This window comes from Neovison vison, chromosome 3 (genome assembly GCF_020171115.1).
Source record: "Neovison vison isolate M4711 chromosome 3, ASM_NN_V1, whole genome shotgun sequence".
Lineage (NCBI taxonomy): Eukaryota > Metazoa > Chordata > Mammalia > Carnivora > Mustelidae > Neogale > Neogale vison.
The window spans coordinates 35005020-35024696 of record NC_058093.1 but is presented as its reverse complement, the minus strand read 5'-3'; the positions used below and the strand labels follow the sequence as shown (position 1 = coordinate 35024696).

The following is a 19677-nucleotide window of genomic DNA, read 5'->3' as shown; positions in this document are numbered from 1 at the left end:
CCAGGCAACGATCCGGGACATCGCTTCTCAAACTTTTCTGAGTGTAAGAATCACCCGCATGTCTTGCTGAACCAGATCTATGAGCCCAGCCCAAAAGATTCATGTGTCTCAGCTCCAAAGATTCATCTAGGATGGAGTTTAAGGTTTTTCATTTCTAAACAGTTTCAAGATAATTCTCTGTTGTCCATCTGTGAAGTACAATCTGAGTATTGGTGCTCAAGAGAATGGTACCAAAGACTCCCTGAAAATAGAAAGGGGAGTCATCTAGGAAATATTTTTTGCTCAATACATGGTCTATGGACAGGCAGCATCAGCATTTCCTGGGATATTCTAAAGATCCCAAATCTCAGACTCTGATGAATCAGAATTTGTATGTTGTTACCAAGATTTGCAGGTGATAGACATGTTCATTAAAGTTTGAGAAGTACTGTTCTGATTCTCAATTTTGGCCACTTGGAGTCACTTGAGCACTTGCAAAATCTCACAAGGCTTGTGACTAACCCCAGGAAGCTTTGTGGACAGGAGTTTTTAGAAATTGTCAGCAGGGCTGTTCTCTGCAGCAAAGTTTGGGAAGCACAACTCTAGAGGACATGATTTTAGGTGGTGATATTATACAAATTTTTCACAAACTTCTCTTCTCTCAATCTCCTAGTTTGTCACATTCTATTAATAGATACTCACTTGTACATGTTAATAAGAATCCTCTCAATCGCAAATGGCCATAGGAAGATGGACATTGTTTTATCAGTCATTTGCATCGTAGGGTTAATGTAATTAGACTCTGAGATCACAAAGCTGGAAAAAAGAGAGTCTTACTGGGCATTAGGACAATAGAAGAGATGTTATTGATGGGGGGGGGTCCTTCTTATCGTGAGCTGAAATGGATGAAAGTGTGAAACACTGACGATGTGGAATATGATTAATTATTTCTTGTTCAGTCCAGAAGTAGAGTGCCCACGGAATACAGAGTGGCTGGAGGAAGGGGCTAAACTGTGGGAATAAATTGAATTTCTTTCAAGAAATGCCCACAAAAAGAACTTGAGGAATTATAAAATTATAATAAATTACACTGAAATTGGACATGGTTGATGAAGTAGCCTTTAGAAACTATGACCAGAGACAATACTATTACACATGCATTTTGTGTGTGTGTGTGTGTGAGCTTGCTGAGATCCAGAAATTCATTTTATATATTTTCAATGCCCGACAATGTTCTAGTTATGGGTACCCCAGTAATGTTAACCACACCGACTTGCTCCCTATTTGAACCAGAGGTGTGACTGAATAAATGAACATGACAAATACCCACCAATAAGCATGTCTTCTGCATACACAGGTCTAAGATGGCTGGATTTTTTCGCTTTCCTTTAATGCCTCCAGAAAGCTTGAGATTCCTGCTGAGTCATTTAATTGGAATTAGGTGTCTGTTGAAGAAAGAAAAGTGTCACATTCCCTCTTATTTAGTGGCTCAGCTGTTTGAGGCTGAAACCAAGTTATGACTAAAGACCCCTGAGGGTCACGTAATGAAACTGAAGCATCCAGGTCCTCACCGTTCACCCGCGCCGATCTGTTTACAAAACCCGTCATGTCAGAAATGGCATCTGAAGTGGAAACATGAGTGTACTTTTCTTTGAAAAGTTCTTTCTTATCTTGTTTCTCAGTGAATAAATACAGCGATGCAAAAGTTGGCTAATTTAAACTATTGCTTTTATTATAATTACACGGGAGCACAAATAAATAAGCACAAATAAATAAGCAGATTGTAAAATATTGCCAATTCACTAAAGAAAACAAATTGTTTTCAAACAACATCTGGTTACTTCAGTAGTATCAAAGTACATTTATAATTACATGTTACCTAAAAAAATCAAGTACAAAAATTAAGAGAAATTAAAACATCAGTGTTTATATTATTAGGTATATAGAAATGGCTAACAACACGTGAATAGAGAAATCTGTTAGCTAATGCTTATTTGCACAATTTTCCAGGCACATACCTGACATTTTTAATGAGTTGTGAAAAATGTAATATGACATTCAGATTCTTAGATACGGTAAACATGTTATGTTGGAATGGATGTTAAATGGTTTCTTTTAAAAACCCTGTCTTTTAAAAATGTAGTGCCATTATCCACTAAAAAACATATGATTTTATATCATTTCTTCAATAGCTATTTGTTTTAATTTCTTGAAAAGAGCAAGAAAGTAAACATACAATTGCTAAATACGTAAACACATTTTTAGTGCAAGATAACAAGACCTGTGACTTTACTGTGCTTTGTTTTTTTTATAATCACAGTGCACTTTACACCAATTGCTACACTATAAATGTTAACTCAAGGAGTTCCAAACAAAAGTGCATACTAAACATTTTCATATATATTATATACAGTATGTATACTGTATGTGGATGTACACACGTGTAAATGTAGATGTATTTAGGGTGGGCAACCCAGTCATATTTGGGAACAACTGAACACCTCAAAAAGATCTTCATCTATATTTGATTGAGACAAATCCAACACTATTTCTGTAAAGGTGTTTCCCCTTAAATTCAAAACTATAGTATTTAAAGGGAATTGTAATCAGACATTTTTTTTTTCAGGTTACACACATTTTGCTACAATGTAATTAACCCAAATATCAAAGGGTTTTAAATCAATCCAAACAACAAGCCACAATGTTCAAGTCCAACATGGCAAACGTGTTATCCTTTTACTGAGTTACATAGACAGCAGTACATATCCTACGTGTACATAGAGAGTCTTATACATGAACATATTTTATACTTAGACATTAACTTTAATATGTTTTAGTATTTTATTTTGACTGTACACTCCATCTGGAAAAAAAGAGAGAATACCATATATAAAAACACATAAGAGATGTCAAACACGTGATATTGTATAACTTCTTAGAAATAATTGGCTTTGTTTTGAAATTTTAATGATTGCATAATTAAGCTCCTTGAAGGCAGGGACCATATCTTTTAGAATATTTAATTCCAATGCTTCACAGAATTTTTAAAAACAACTATTAGATAAGTTTCTCAACAATGAACTGTTAATAATAAATTGTCCACATTCTATAATTAGCTATTTTTCCATTGAAGGAAGATGTAGTGAGTTCATCTTAAATATTATAGGTACCACTTTTTCTTCAGTTCTATTTAAATTTGGGGCATAATGAAGTGGGATTTGTTATTCTATTGTACTTCTATTCCTTTGCAAGGGTAAACTGTGTCTCATCTCAGATTACCTACTGCTTAAATCACAGAATTTTTTTTTTTTTTAATTTCATAGGTGGCATAATTAGCTTACAAGTTCTTTTCTATTTTGGGGAAGTGACTCACCTTAACATATAAGTGATTAAAATTGCATTGTTAATGTGCATTGTTTTGATGTCTTATTTAGTTAGTTAAAACACTAATCTGAAAGGGTTGTCTAGTTTTATTGACTTGATTCTTAAACTTGCTCAAAGAGTCCAATCAAATTATATGTGAGAACAAGGCCTAAGCTAGAGTGTAGTAAGAAAAATGTTTCTCTAGTCCTAGAAGCATTCGAGAAAACGAATTGGAACCCCCATTTCTGAAGTCCCAGTGTCACTTAGGGAAGTTGTATCTCATGGTATCCAGACAATTTCTGGATAGTGGAATGTGTATATTCTTTAAAACAACAAGTGTGGACCTCTTAAGGTTTTGTTTTGCTTCACTTTCCCAAATATTTGTATGGGTGTAATTAACCTTCACTTACACAAATCGATCACTCACTCCAAACTTGCTCCCACGGGATGAATAGGGGAAAGGGACATCAGTGTTCAAATGAAGACCTACCGGAACAGCTCAGAAGATGCTGGCTTCTGGCACTGAACAGAAATGCAGGATCTCCCACCCATGGATTCCAAAGAAATTTGTCTCTTATGTGCTAAGAAGTTTTCCCCATAGAAAAGTGTCTTGTTGACAGCCGATAAAATTCTGTTTCTATAAAAGCTGTGGGGAAAAGACCATTTCTCATACGTATGGGCTTTTCCCACCCGATCACCACACCACAATACCATTTGCTCTTTGGTACTGCTCTAAAAACTAGGACCTTTATCTTTCCAGAGTGTTCTGGCTGTCAACAGAATGTTTTATCATCTGACGTGTCCTGATGCCACCAGAGAATAAGCTGATTTTTCTTCCTATCCTAATGACCTCCTCTCCGTATAAAGAAACACGGCACAAAAAGAAAATGAATTATAGAATGGTTCTCGCCACGTTGGCGAAGCCGAAACGGACAGTGGGTTAGGCACCCAATAAACGTTCTTGAGTCAAACATCACTGAGGCTGCTTTCCCAGATCTTTCAGTGACTTCCCATTGGAAGGGAAATTTGAAGAAATTAAACAGAAACGGTTGCCTAAGGTCAGAGTTTCAAACAAGCTGCCTTCTCAGAAAATAACTTGCTTGAAAAAAAAGAGTGCATGAAACCTGGCAGCAACATGGGTTTGGCAGAACAAATGGGAATGACTGAATCCAACACAAATCATTTCAGTACCTCTGTTTCCTTCTTGACAAGTGGCCAGCATTAAAAAATATCTTCTGCCTCATTCAGAGAGATACGGGAAAAGATTGGCGTCTGAAAAACACACTTGGATATGTCACCTACATATAAATTTCAAAGGAATTATCCAATCATTAACATACTGAGCCTGAACATACATATACATACCCAGATCATCATAAAGATGCTGAGAATTGATGTCTTACACCCAATCTACTGGATCGAGCGTATGTGGTCATAAGAAGTTAAATCAGGCTAACATCCTGGGTCCTAAGCACATTTTATTTCCATTCCGACTTTATCTTAAAACATTTTCAAAACTCTTAGATTGGTACTCCATTGATTGTTGGGTTTGAAACATAATCTCTAACTGGTGAAACATGACAGTAGGATTTATTTAAGTGACTTAAGATCTCTACATGATTTCCTGTATTTGTGATCCTGCTTCTTCTTCTGCTTCTTTTTTTTTTTTTAACCACCTCAGTTATACAAGCAAAGCCTAAAACCTCAGTAAGTGTTTTATGTATACAGTTCTCCTGCTGAGTCCTCATTCACGCAAAAACAACAGATACACATGCTCCCACTTACCCTTTTTCCTTAATCTTTCAGAATTCTGATTGGACATCAAAATATACATTGATTATAAAAGGTTAAAAAATTATTTTATAACATTTCAAAGGCTTGAAAGGAACTATTACTGATAAAGTATCACTAGGTTTTTAGCAATATAGATTACAAAAATCCCCTCACTCCTTTATATTTGGTTTTATTGAGCAGCACTATACTATTGCTGTCAAAACCCTTACAAGAAAAGCCACTATGACAATAACTTCGAACACATACCTTTTCTCTCAGAAATATAATACTAAATCGATTATTAAAGAAGAATCACATACTGTCAATTTTAGGAAGCATAAATAGTAATTTAAATATACAAAATATATGAGATAGTTTCCTTTGTATCCATCTGTGGCAATATTTATATGCAACTAGCAAGGTATTCTTAAAAGATATATAGGAATTTGTTTAACTTAAACTTTACCACCACGTAAAATCGAAGCCACCCATCCATCCCCTACCCCCTGCATTTCCTGTCTCTTCCTTGAAACAAAAATAAAATAAACACGTGGTCATAATTCTTTGGTCATGGTGTCAGAATCAGTAAGAATGGATGTGATGGTCATGCACAGAAGATTACGACCCAAAAATGTGGTGATAACTAGTTTGAAAAACTTAAGAAATGCTAATTCATTAATGGACCTAAATTTTGCTTAGTGTACTAAAATATGTAAACGTATCTGTCGGAATGTTTATTTCTCATTTTCTAGGGGAAACAAACATACATGTGAAAAGTTACTTAAAAATAGTGATGTTAGTGGCAATAAAGCCACTGGTCCCACTTTCTTGAAAGCAGTCATGCTATTTAAGCTTTCGATTCCTTGTTACTTCCATTGTCACAGTGAACCCTGGTCTCCTCCAATTAGATCCATGATGCAAAGACAGGTGTCCTGAAAGTCATTTCTGAAGGATTTTTTTTTCTTCTGAGATATCCAAATATACCCTAACAACTTTCTCTGGAGCCTGACTAACCATTGCTTGGTATAAACAAGACAATATTGAAGAGAAATTCTTATAAAGCCAATGTAGCAAAAATATTTGTGCTGATGTAACATGGACATCCAAATTATGCATCACATTTGCATCCATTTCCCATCAAACCCTTAAAAACTTAGAAAGCAACAGATGTTCTTAACGAATATGATACTTGACTTCTACATTACTAGCACCAGATCATATATTATGTGACTGAACATGATTTATAGCTGTGAGTTCTCATACAGAAGCCAAATGTGGACAGGAAAAAAAAATAACATCTTAAATGCAAAAATTAATAATAAAGGCATCAAGGGATTACATATAAAAGAGATAACAAACCAGTCAATACCGAAATTATATCATATAGTAAAACTCTTGATATTTCTGTAATTTATATACGTATAATGTGTATTATTTCAGGAGTCACCCATAAACTAGTAAAATATTTACATCTTAATATCTTTTGGATTCAAAATAATCCGGGATAAATAAGTGTCTTAATTGCAAGGATACAATTAATATACATTTTATCGAGAATTTGCCTTGAATAGGCACAGCTTCCCATGGGCTTTCCAGGGAAGCACTGGCATTCCATTCCGACAGAGAAGATACGTAACAGCTACTTATCGCATGACTGAGTCGACCTCCCTCTTCACGTAAAATGATGTGGAGCTCCCGCCATCCTGTACGCAGTCATATGGCAGTATCCCAGAACACCGTTTGCTGCTTAGAATAGGGTGGAGGGCTGTACTTCTTTGCCCCAGCGTTCTTCTTCCAGCTGGGCAGGATAGGCATGCTATCCTGTTTGCAAAGCCCCTTTTCCGTTTTCTGTCTAGCTTTTATTTCCTTGCACAAGCAACGCTTTTTCTCAATCATCTCAAGCATTGTATGGTCTCCATGAAACCACTGCATGCATGCCACCTAGCAAAAAAGAAAGAGTGAATACAGAAGCAAAAAACGGTATGAAAGCAATCTCTCTCTCTCTCTCTCTCTCTCTCTCTTTTTTTTTTGCACTGTGCTAGTAGTCATTTCAAGAAATGTCAGCTGTTTCTATGTATTTGTAATTCTTACAAAGCAAAATTAAAGTGTGGGAACTATAAATAAATTTAATACTTAAGTAAACTTTGTGACATAATCAAACAATTATTTGGGCAAGAATATTTTTCCAGTATGTTTTAGGAGCTCACAATATGGACATAACCCTTTCTTTTTTTTAAGCAATTTGCCTAGTATCTATCTACTGCTTTTATGCCGACTCCATTGTCTTATAGGTCCCAATGTGTCTAAGTTTAGTTATCGGAACTGCTTTTCAGTGATAGCTAAGATGAATGTGGTATGTTTGAAAAATTTAAAGACCGTTTTTGTTCTTGAAATAAAACTTTCATTTGTTTATAGAAAACATATGGAGCTTAGACATTTCATAATTCTTCTACCAAAATGACTTAGCATACATCTAATGTTTGGAATTTAAATGTTTAAATAATTTTTTGCAAAGAAATTTTTCTATATTTTTTGATGCTTTAGCAAATGTCCAAGTTAGACTCCTTGGGCCATCTTATGAACCCAGAGCCCAATAAGTTCTAGCACGATAGAGAAACAGATTCTTCAGGTCAATTATGTACCAGAAGATGATTCAGAACTGATAATACATTGACACTCATACATATATCTCTGGGAAGATCAATGCTGGTCCCAGGTATATGTGGCATGTCCCCTAATAACCATTCTTTAGAGCAACTGAATTCAGTTTGTCACACAAGGACAGCAATATGATTGGGCCACAAACCCAACCTGAGGAAGCTTCTCCTTAATTGTCTAAGCAAATCTACTCTTTGACTTTAAGGATTAAAATAGCTCAGAGTCACTGAATAAGATGTTACAATTTTAGTATAAAAATCAGAGCAAAGGGGCGCCTGGGTGGCTCAGTTATTAAACGTCTGCCTCCAGCTTTGGTCGTGATCCCAGGGTCCTGGGATCCAGCCCCGCATCAGGCTCCCTGCTCGGCAGGAAGCCTGCTTCTCCCTCTCCCACTCCATCTGCTTATAGTCCCTCTCTCGCTGTCTCTCTTTCTGGCAAATAAATAAAATCTTTTTAAAATTTTTAAAAAATCAGAGCAAATACTTATGTAACATTTACTCTATACCAGATCCCATTCTAATACATTTGCATAGTTTAATTCATTCATTCCTTACAATGATGACGTTCTGAAATAAGAACTATTTATTAACCCATAATGATGAGTAAAATGAGATTTAGAGAGATTTAGCAGCTCGTTTAAGCTTACAGAACCAGCAAAGGGCAAAGTTGGGATTGGATCCCAAGAATTCATCTCTAATGTTATGCTTTTAACAACTACTCCATACTGACTTTCAGTGTATATGTATATGTAGAAGAAAGGATTGAGAAGATAAATAAGTACAACACCCTCAATATACAGATGAAGAAGGTAAAACTTCAAGAAATTACATATGTTGCCTAAAGCCAGGTAAGTTTCTGGCATGAGCAAGGCAAGACTGAAATTCTCATGATTCCTAATCCATTATGGAGTGGGCAGGATCTAGAGCTAGAAGACAAGAATTCAAAGCCTGGATGTGTCAGATTTCTCCCAGTCACTGCACTTCATGGTTTCTTTATGTGAATAACTGAATTGGTAATATCTCAATTTTAGAAGTTGGTATAAGGATTAAATTGGATAATAAAGTCATTTTTCAAAACACTGAACCACTGTCCAACCATTATTATTATGATACTGACAAATACCTAGGAGATTTCCATACCTGCTTTCTGTCACACACGTGCAAAAAGCTCTGATGTTATATTAAGTCCTCCTAGCCACCTTGAAAGCTTAGATTTATCTATACAGTGCAAGTGTGAAAGCAGAAACTAGATCAAGGTCACAGCTTATAATAGAGACCTCTATCAAACCCAGATCTGTTCGATTCCAAAGTGAATATTCTTTCTACTTCATCTCCTGATCATTATCTAGAAATAATAATAATAATTATTCTCATAGTTACTACCATTGCCAGTGCTACTCAAGAAATGAAAATATATTTATGGCTTTTTGAGAGAATAAATAGTGTGTATCAAATAAACCCAAATCAGTGGCTTGGACTTGGGGAGTCCAGAAGATGGCACTCTTAGATTAACATCTTGTATGTGTCTAACTTGATGTGAAGTTCCTTGAAAAACAAAACAAAACAAAACAAAACAAAACAAGCTTTGTTTTATGGCCATGGGTGTTTGCTTTTTAAATGGTATTTAGATATTTGTTAAATTCTTCCAACTGATAGGCTTTTGTCCCAACAAAACATTGCCAAAGTGGCTCAGAAGTTTTTCAAAGGATTTCTAGTATTTTATAACTTGATAATCCATGCAATAAAAATACAGTAAGTCTATTTTGGTGGAAATACAAGAAAAATTTATTAAGTAACTATAAACTCTTAAAATGGATTTATGACATAGAATTCCCAGAGCCAAATTTTATCCATCAGCAGCCCCAACATGCAGAACAGAGTCATTAAGCTCTCGATAAAAGTTTTATGAATGAATAGAAGCCACCATCATTGAACAGCTCTTGTTAACTCTTAGAAAGCTCACCAGATCATTTTCTTCTTAGTAAAATCTCGCTGGAGTTTACACATTCCAACAAAACTGTAAAACCTCCAGGCTTCTTTCAGATATTTACAGCATCACTTTGATATTTGCATTGTATTTGCTTTTCCACACAAACCTAAAATCATTTGTTACTTAATTTTCTTTAATATTTAAGAGTGAGAATCAATACATGTCATTGCAAAATAATACTTCTCCTAGATTGCTCTAACAACAATATCTCCAATATATTTCATAGTAGTCATTACATTTCAGATATGTATAACTGCATTACTGTAAATGTGTATTTCCTTTCAATTAGAAGTTTGCACTATATAAGTGTATCAATTTAAGAATAATCCATTCTTTAAGAAAATCTAAAAAATAAAAGTTTAAGAATAAAAAGTTATAAAGTATGATTTCCATATTCTTTACATTTTTATTTTAAAGCAGTTAAATGTCCACTTGATTGATATAATGGTTTAAAATATTAATAGAAGAAAATCAACCACTTTTTACAAAAATGCTATAATATTAAACTATTTTCTTTAGGTGGTCAATACAAATTCTGTGAGAAAACATTGGTCAATACATGAATGACAGCTAGACATTCCAAGATAATTTAAATACAGGTTATTAGAAAATAGCCAATTCAAGATTTTTAAAACTTCAGTATTTTAATAAGTCTGTTGAAGAGTGCTATAGAATCATCTCACATTAAACTGTTATGGAACATTCTTTTCTCATTTGAGATACCCAAGAAAGTTATTACTATATTAAGATGAGATAAATGTATTTTGAATGTGATTCATTTTGGGGAAGACAAATCTACTTGCCGTGTTTACTTTTATATAGCCTGTGGTTTTCAATACTTCTTTCTGGAGGGCGCATGCTCTTTTTAATTCCCAGAATTAATCTCCAACATTACCCACTATGGCCATTTACATGGCAGAATCTCTCTCCCTAAACCAAGTCTAAAAATCACATTTCACTCTGAGAGTAGGATGTGCTTCAATTTATTAGTTTGTACATAACAAATAGGATATTAAGCAATTATATGAAGCGTGTTAAGAACACTATCCATAAAATATTTCATGACTTTGCAGTGTTTTTGTTTTGTTTTGTTTTATCACCAAATTCTTCAAAGCTTTTTGAAATTTAGCTATAAAATTCCATTTCACCTCACCCTGGAGTTAAAAGAATTCTGGAATTTGATTTATTATAAGCATGCATTGGGAGATAATTGTAAGACAATTGCTCAACTGATATGAATACAGTTACATCTGTTGGACAAGATTTTCATATTAACATTATTTAGCAGAGGTAATATTCTTAGCTAAAAGTTGATGTTGATAAAATCAAGTGAAGCTCTTCCTCAAGGAGGTAAAACATAAAACCCCATTCTTTACGTGCAGGCTACACACAGTGACTTCTTTCCACAGAGTATATACAGTATGGAAAGGGAGTCGGGGGAGGAGAGTAACTTAAGAATGGATAAACAGGCAAACACTACAGACACCACACCAAGTGGTCGATGGTGATAAGTGATGATGATTCTAAGGATCCTGAATAGTATATGATGAGAAAGGCACACTGCCTCTGTGTTCCTCCTCCCCCAAACCCATAATCTCAAACTAACCATGAGAAAAACACCACACAAACCCAAATTGAGGAATATTCTACAAAACACCAGTCCAGAAATCCTCAAAACTGCTGAGATCATCCAAAATAAGGAAAGGCTGAGAAACTATCACCATCTAGTGAAGTAAATGAGACATGATAACTGAAATGGACTAATGTGGTATCCCGGAAGGGATCCTGAAACTGACTGATAGATTAAAAACTAAGAAAATCCAAATAACGAATGGGCTTTAAAAAAAAAAATACTGTCTCAATATTGACTCACTGTTTGTGACAAATGCACCACAACAATGTAAGATACGAACAAAAGGGGAAACTTGGTGTGGGGTATTCAAGGTATACAGGTTGTGCATTCTTTGCAACCTTTCTGTAAATTTAAAACTATTCTGAAGTTCAAAAAATATATTTTAAAAAATCACCAAAAGAGACCACAGTCTTTCCAAATGCTAATTGTAACTTATCTTTCACTCTTTAGATGGAAGTAACATGGTACAATAGAAAGGGTTCAAGGACTTGGTTGGGATCTTCATTATTACATGACATTGAAAAGTCATGTATGTCCTTGAACTCATATGCACTTCCTCTATACATTGTATATATATTGGTACATAATTCATATACACATAGTATATATATATGTATATTACTTCATATATATTTTATGTGTATTATATATACTCTGTATACATGATGGGTCTTGCTACCTATGTCTTACTTCGCATGGTTATAGAAGGCAGTGAACTAAATAAATTTCGCAAATGGACTGGGAAACTGTGAAGCCCGAGACACTGCTAATGATCTTAATTACTAATTCTTTAATACATGAAGAATAACATAAATGTCAAGAAGAGTTTAATGTACTTCAATCATTACTTTCTCTAGGAAATAAACTAAGTACTTCCTGATACTGAGTATATTTTATCCAAAGAACAAAAGAATGATAATACTGTTCAGTAATATATCTCCATACAATTTTTTAAAAATATTTAATTGCCAAAATAAGTAAACCATAAAGAGATAAAAATATCCTAAAATAAGCACTTCAACACTAGCATTTCAACACTAAAAATGATACCATAATAAAATTGATACAAGCAGTCATATCTCTATCCATTTGATTTTTGTGCCTCATGAGTTAGCATGTAAAAAAATAATAATAATTTACCAAAGACTTAGGGGATGAAGCAATGTTGAGCAAGTGCCTTGTTGGCCTCAGAATTAAATTTAGCTCTTGTGAATCAAATTTAATTTCTTAAACAATAGACTGGGCCCCAATACTAATTTTCAGATGGTCCTGTGGTGGGGGCAGGATCAATTCCATGCTGCTCTCTCTGTGCCAATTTCTCTGCCCTATAACCCACATTATGAGAAATCATTTCCAGAGTCACCAAATTTCCTTGAATTTTCTCTTTACCCTGTAAAAAATTTCTCCAGGAGAGCATTCATAGGATGAGTGGAGAAACAATGAAGAGTAAGCATGAAAGCTGGCTGGTGAGATTCGAGAAAGGAAAGCTAATTCTTCAGGAATTATGAGAGATAGTGAGTTCCCTGCATTTATCTGTAGAGTCCCCAACCTCAGGTGTCACGAGGTCATCCAGAAGTGTTAGTGAAACTAACATTGAACCTGTTTTTCTTCTCCCATGTAGTGGGCAAAGAGATTGATACTTTAGTAACAAAACATACATAAGGACAGGAGTTGGCAAAGTAACAACCCACTTCCCAAATACAACCTACTGCCTCTTTTGTATAGCCCACAAGCAACAATTTTTGTTTTACATTTTTAAGTAGCTGGAAAAAAAAAAAACCAAAAGACTATTTTGTGATACATGAAAACTGTATAAAATTCAAATGTCAGTGTATACAAAGTTTAAGTATCACACAGACATGGCTATTTGTGGACCTATTGTCTATGACTGCTTTCATGTTGTAGAATTTCATAGCTGGGACAGAAATCACACATCCCATAAAGCCTAAAATATTTACTGTCTGCCCCCATATAGAAAAAGTTTGCTAGTAGGCTATGTAGATGGCCAATTAATCCTTGAATTATGTATATTTTAGAACTGTCTAATAGAAGACCAAAAAGGATAATATTAATATTTTTGCTATTAAAAGGGCTAAAGAGAAGCCAAGAGCTTTGATTCATACATACTCACATATTTTTCATATCAAGTTTGGACCATTAGATTTGAAATCAGCTCTGACAATTAGTTTAGAGGAATTATTTGATTACATCAACTACACATTTTACAATTTCATCATTAGAAGGAATAAAAAGGATGTTGGAATTAAATAAAGTGGATTATCTGGTGTAAATTCTGGTGTAAGAGATTTAATGTAAGGTCAGCCCCTTGTTTTAATAGCCTTGAAGCAGTCATTTGCTTGTCTATGATGTGTTATTATATATAATATAATATAATATAATATAATTATATATTATATTTGACTTCAATATAAAAGTTGTTTTGAGAACCTTAAAAAAATAATTCTAGTGAATTATATTTGTTTTCTTCTTCTCCAAATATATTTTGGGAAGAAGTATTTGGCTTTACATAATATAGACACAACATAGGTTCTCAATAAACCTTCTGAAAGTGACATAACATAGAGATGAAAGGATTCTAATTACCTTCACTTGTTAGAAAATTCCCTAATAAAGTTGCTTTATTACTTATCAAATAACTAGTGATCAAATCCATGTTATTTGATTCTTATACAGAAAAATATTGTGTCCACTTTGTAATAGATGCTAAGTTATTACCTGCATTCCTCCCAACAAACTTAAGGTCTTATTATTTTCATTTGCCAGATAAATGTCTTTTTCTGTCTTTTTATTTTTTTAAGATTATTTATTTACTTATTTATTTGAGAGAAAGATTGAGAATGAGCATGATTGAAGGGAGGAGTAGAGGGAGAGGGACAAGCAGACTCCCCACTGAGCATGAAATCTGAGGTGGAGATTGATCCCAAGACCCTAAGATCAGGACCTGAGTCAAAATCAAGAGCTGGACCCTTAACAGACTGAGCCACTTAGGTAACCCTGTCTTTTTCTTTGAATTAATAAGCTTTGTTCCATGTATCTATTATAAAATAGTTGACATTTTGAAAGCATACAGAGGTGACCTAACATCATAGTACAGTCAATCTATATGGCCTTATAATTACTCATAAGCACCATTCATTCACCTTTGAAAAGTGTAAATTCAAGGTCAGGAAGATGATTCTTCAATAATTGATTTTTTCCTTTATTTTATGAAAGCCAAAGTGAAGCCATTTGAACAGAAAATACAAGCATGCAATACCAAAAAACAAACAAAAAACAAAGTATGCAGTACCAAAAAAATGGGTAAAATAAGTGCACAATACAAAAAAAAAGTGTGCAATTCCTAAAAAAAGATGTAATATGTGTGCCATATCAAAAAAATTGAGAATCTAAATATGCAATACAAAACATAATATAAGTATGCAATACCAAAACAGTGGACACTTTTCAATATCATGGGCCAAGTTAGCTATTTTGTTTTCTTGCCTGAGATATTATGGGAATTAAATATTTTTCACATTATATTTTAATTATATTATTTGAAACAGTAGCATCTTTAGTATACCTTGAGCTTTTTTGATAGTTTTTTGCCTATATATTTTTTCCCCATCTTTAATTCTGATTTAGTGATTGGGTGATTTTTAAATTATTCTCTTGTACTCCTCTCTCATTCATCAAAAATGTTGACTCAGAACCTATGCTTTATAAAGAATTATTAGACAAGTTAACACCTGAGGCATGTACTGGAACTGTAGACTTTATTTTGCATGCCTAAATTCCACTTTAAAATATGAACATATTGATAAATGAGAGTGACATCTTGATTTCAGAGCTGCTTTTGAATGCAATATTATGAGAATACATTAACCTCACCTTCTTTTCCTAGATTTAAAAATCCCTCTTCATTTATAATCTCTGATCAGCTACTAGGCATATGAGAAACATCACATGTTGGTATTTCAAGCCATAGAAGCTATTTGTTTTTACATATTAGTGCTTTGCCTACACGAGCAATTATGTAAAATTCAGTGATCAAAAAGATTTGAAAATTGTAAGTTAATAAGCCCTATAGTTGCTTGGCTTTAAAGATAAAATAGAGCTTTGAGTTACTGTGGATTGCTCATTTTCTCTGCCTGCAAAATGAGGGCAACAACCAACTCTTCAGTTTTATAGTGATGTCCTTTAATCAAGACCAAATCACAGGTCATATCCAAGGACAGAAGTTGATTTTAACTACTGTGCTACACAGTGACAAGTGTAACTGATCCCAATCTCCTCTTATATACTCTGCCTCTTTTTCAAATAATAACAGTTCTATTTTTGTGTGTGTTTGATTTCCTAATTTCTTAAGAGACAGTTTAAGACAGATGAAATGGATAACATGACATGGTTTTACCACTTCTTTGTTGTGAGATGTGGGACAAGTCACTGTACCTTCCCGAGACCTTGTTTTTTGTATCTGGGAAATGAAAATAATAAGACCTCAAGTTTGTTGGGAGGAATGCAGGTAATAACTTAGCATCTATTACAGTGTGGACACAAAAATATAAGCTCCTGGCACACCAGGGTGGCTCAGTCAGTTAAATCTCCAACTTTTGATTTCAGTTTAGGTCATGATCTCAGGCTCATGGGATCTAGCCTGCGTTGGGCTCCATGCTCAGCAGGGAGTCTGTTTCTCTCCCTCTCGCTGCCCCTCCTCCCCCACTTTCTCTCTCTCTCTCAAATAAATAAATAAATAAATCTTTAAAATTTATGTATCTACAAGCTCCTCTACCCCCAGTAGACTGTGAGTTCTTTGAAGACAGGAGCTCTGTTGTTAATCCTCATGCTCTTTACCATCAGTACGATGGACGTATGTAATAAGTGCTCATATGATGGATGAATGAACAAGCAGATGACTAGAAGGTGATGTTCTCTGAGTGCTTTCAGGAAAGGAGCTTTGGAAATTTTTGACTTCATGAATGATTTTATTACACTTTGGTTCAGTTGAATTCAGCAATATCCTGAATGTACAAGGTCAAAAAAATACTTCCTACAATTTTTGAACCTTAGGAGGCATCGGACCTCAAATTCAGCCCTGGATTCCATGTGAGCCACACCCTGGATATTCTAAAGGTCAGAGCATCTGTCTCAGACTCTGAGGTCTTTGAATCTTTAGGGTCTCAAGGATTTATATCCTTTGAATTGCGGGGTCTCAGAGTCCTTGAGCCTTTGGTTCAAGTTAAGTGATACACCCATGATCCCTAAAACTTGACACGCACTTAACATCCCTTGGGAGCTTATTAAAACGCACATTCTTAGTCACCATCCCCTGAGATTCTGACTCTAGGTTCTGGGTAAAGTGGGTCTCAGGCAACTGCATTCAAATGGTCCAAAAAAGCATTTAATTCTCCTTCACAAATGTTTCTCAAATCTGTCATCTATCTTTATATTTGCAGTGTCATGTTCTTGGTTTGGTTCCTGGACTGCTGAGATGGCCTCTAATGTTCCCCTTGTAATCCATCAGCCACACTTGGCCCAAGTGCTTGTTGTGAAGCCCCCATAAAACCATGGTATTCAATGGCTCCCCCATTTCTTGCAGAAAACAGTTCATGCTCCAGATCCATCACAGTGAACTTCAACATGGTCTTTTCTGGCTAATTATTTTGCCCCACTGTTTACTTCATACTCCTGTCATATCAGGTTATCATAACTCACCCACCATTGGTACATTACTTGCTTCCATTCTTTAAGTCAAGCTATTTTCCTATTCTGGAATGCTCCTCCTCCTTGAAGTCTTGTCTTTCAGGGAAAATCCCACTTATGCTTTTAAAGTCCAGCTAAATGCTGCAAGAATCTATTCTGAAGTTCTCTCTGAATGCTGACAGCCATGCTTGCTTATTGCTGGCATAGCATTCTTTTCCTTCCTTCCTTCCTTTCTTCCTTAACTCAGCAGGTCTCTCATACCATGCCATGAATATTGTATTGATTATGAGTTTTGTATAGATTCTGAAATCCTTGAAAACAGAAATCCTTTTTATATTATTGTTTCTGACCCTAGAACCCTAAGTCAGTATCCTCAACGAAATCCCACAATGTCTTAATAGTTAAAGTTTCTTTGAAATGCAATTTCAGAGTGACTAGTCTGAGCAGATGTTTTCACTTTTTTCTGATTATAAAAATAATTTGTCTATTTTACAAAATATGAATTATAATAATATAATAGGCAAAAAATCAACTGTGAAACCACCACACAAAAAGTGCAGTGTATTTCTTTATTTATAAATCATATATACATAATTAAAACTTATGTATATATGTAATCATTGTGTATGTACCTATATATACAAATTATTTTTTAACTTATGATTATGCCATATAAAATTTTATATCCTTGCATTTTCTTTATTGTTATAGTTACAGTCTTAAACACTTTTTCTAAGACATGATAATAAAAACAGATTATTCATTATGAATACCTTCTACTTTGCCATTGTATAATTGCTCACATTTGGTTGGGTTTCATTTTTTAAATGCTGTAATATCTCAATACTTTATGTCTTTTTCCTTCAGAAATCCACTCACACCGTAACACAAGTCAAGAATTGAGCATTTGAAGGCTTTTGATGTAGACTTTTGGTGAAACCTTATTTATCTTCCAGAAAAGTTAAACCATTGTCTGTTCCCATAAGCAGTGTGGGATTCATATTGTGTTAGCACTGGTTGTGTTACCAGCAGACACAAGCAAGCAAACAAACAAAAATCCTATAAATGAGGGGCACCTGGGAGGCACAGTGGGTTAAAGCCTCTGTCTTCAGCTCAGGTCATGATCCCAGGGTCCTGTGATCGAGCCCCACATTGGGCTATCTGCTCAGTGGGGGGCCTGCTTCGTCCTCTCTTGATCTGCCTCCCTCTCTGCCTACTTGTGATCTCTGTCTAATAAATAAATAAAATCTTAAAAAAAACCTATAAATGATATGTCTAGAAGAACCCTCTGATTTCTATATTTACTTGTATTAATAGTGAGTTGAACAGGCTTGAATGTTTCTAAAATGTTTAATAACAGAACAGTTGATTTAGTATGAATTTATTCTTTTTTTCCCCCTAATGAGGTGGTAGTTTTACCTACTAATTTATACTTTTTAAATAAATTGGGGGTATTTATATTTTATTTATCACAATAATTTCCAATGTTTGGCACTTTATAGACATTTATGTTATTCCAGACAGATGTTCCTAATTTTCACATAGTCAAATCAATTGTTTTTTTTAAATGCCTCCATTTTCTATTCTTCAAAGTCGCTGCCTTTTTAATAATTGATAAACATATTTATATTTTTCAATGTTTACGGCATGCAAACTGTTTAAATCATCTTTTACTTTATTTGTTTGTACTTTTCCTCATCACTGAAAATATGTTGCTTAGGAAGGGAAAATATATTTAATATGAAAAATGAGACAGAAGGTAAAACACTGAAAGGACAGATTTTACTTCTTAATTCTCCACGAGGTAAGAATCTACTTTTATTTATTTCAAATATTTCAACAGCTTTCAAGCACTGTTTGTTAATCATCATGGTTGAGTCACATTTCAAATTCTAGAAGTAATTCTTTTTTTTTTTTTTTTTAGATTTTATTTATTTATTTGACAGAGAGAGACCACAAGTAGGCAGAGAGGCAGGCAGAGAGAGAGAGAGAGGAGGAAGCAGGCTCCCTGCCTAGCAGAGAGCCCGACGCGGGCCTCGATCCCAGAACCCTGAGATCACGACCTGAGCCGAAGGCAGCGGCCCAACCCACTGAGCCACCCAGGCACCCCTCTAGAAGTAATTCTGTACTATCATCTCATTTTATGAGGGATAGCTGGTGTAGAATCATTCGAATCATGTGTATCAGTTCTCCTTTAACGAAAATGATGTCTACGTGAAAAATTTTGCTTCCCATCTTGAAATTGCCCTGGTGTAACCATTATCTTCTTGAAGCATTAATCTATATATGTACTCACATACACCTCTCTTCCATCGTTTGCATAAAAAAAAATGCTGTTTCATTTTCCAGCTTCAAATGATGCATATTTTGGACAAATGTTGTCTTCCATTTTGCAATTTATTCTAACAATCTTCCTTAGTGTTTCACTTAGGAAAATATTTAACAATTATGTTTAAAACAATCATTATATATTTCATTAAAAGAAAATAAAAATCTGTTTTGAAGACTGTTTAGAAGTCCATCATAAGCAAATACACACACACACATAATATATACTTACACATTTCATATATATTCAT

General features: G+C 34.5%; 1 protein-coding gene across 2 annotated transcripts in view; it reads right to left on the bottom strand.

Annotated features, from left to right (window-relative positions):
* Window positions 1–1689: 1689 nt before the first annotated feature.
* The window catches only part of NYAP2 (neuronal tyrosine-phosphorylated phosphoinositide-3-kinase adaptor 2), a 257207-nt gene continuing 239219 nt past the window's right edge, over window positions 1690–19677 (bottom strand). For both annotated transcript variants that reach the window (XM_044241717.1, XM_044241719.1), the window contains one exon: window positions 1690–7056. In XM_044241717.1, coding sequence (XP_044097652.1) covers window positions 6829–7056 — 228 coding nt within the window. In that variant the 3' untranslated portion in view covers window positions 1690–6828. The remainder of the gene's footprint in view (window positions 7057–19677) is intronic.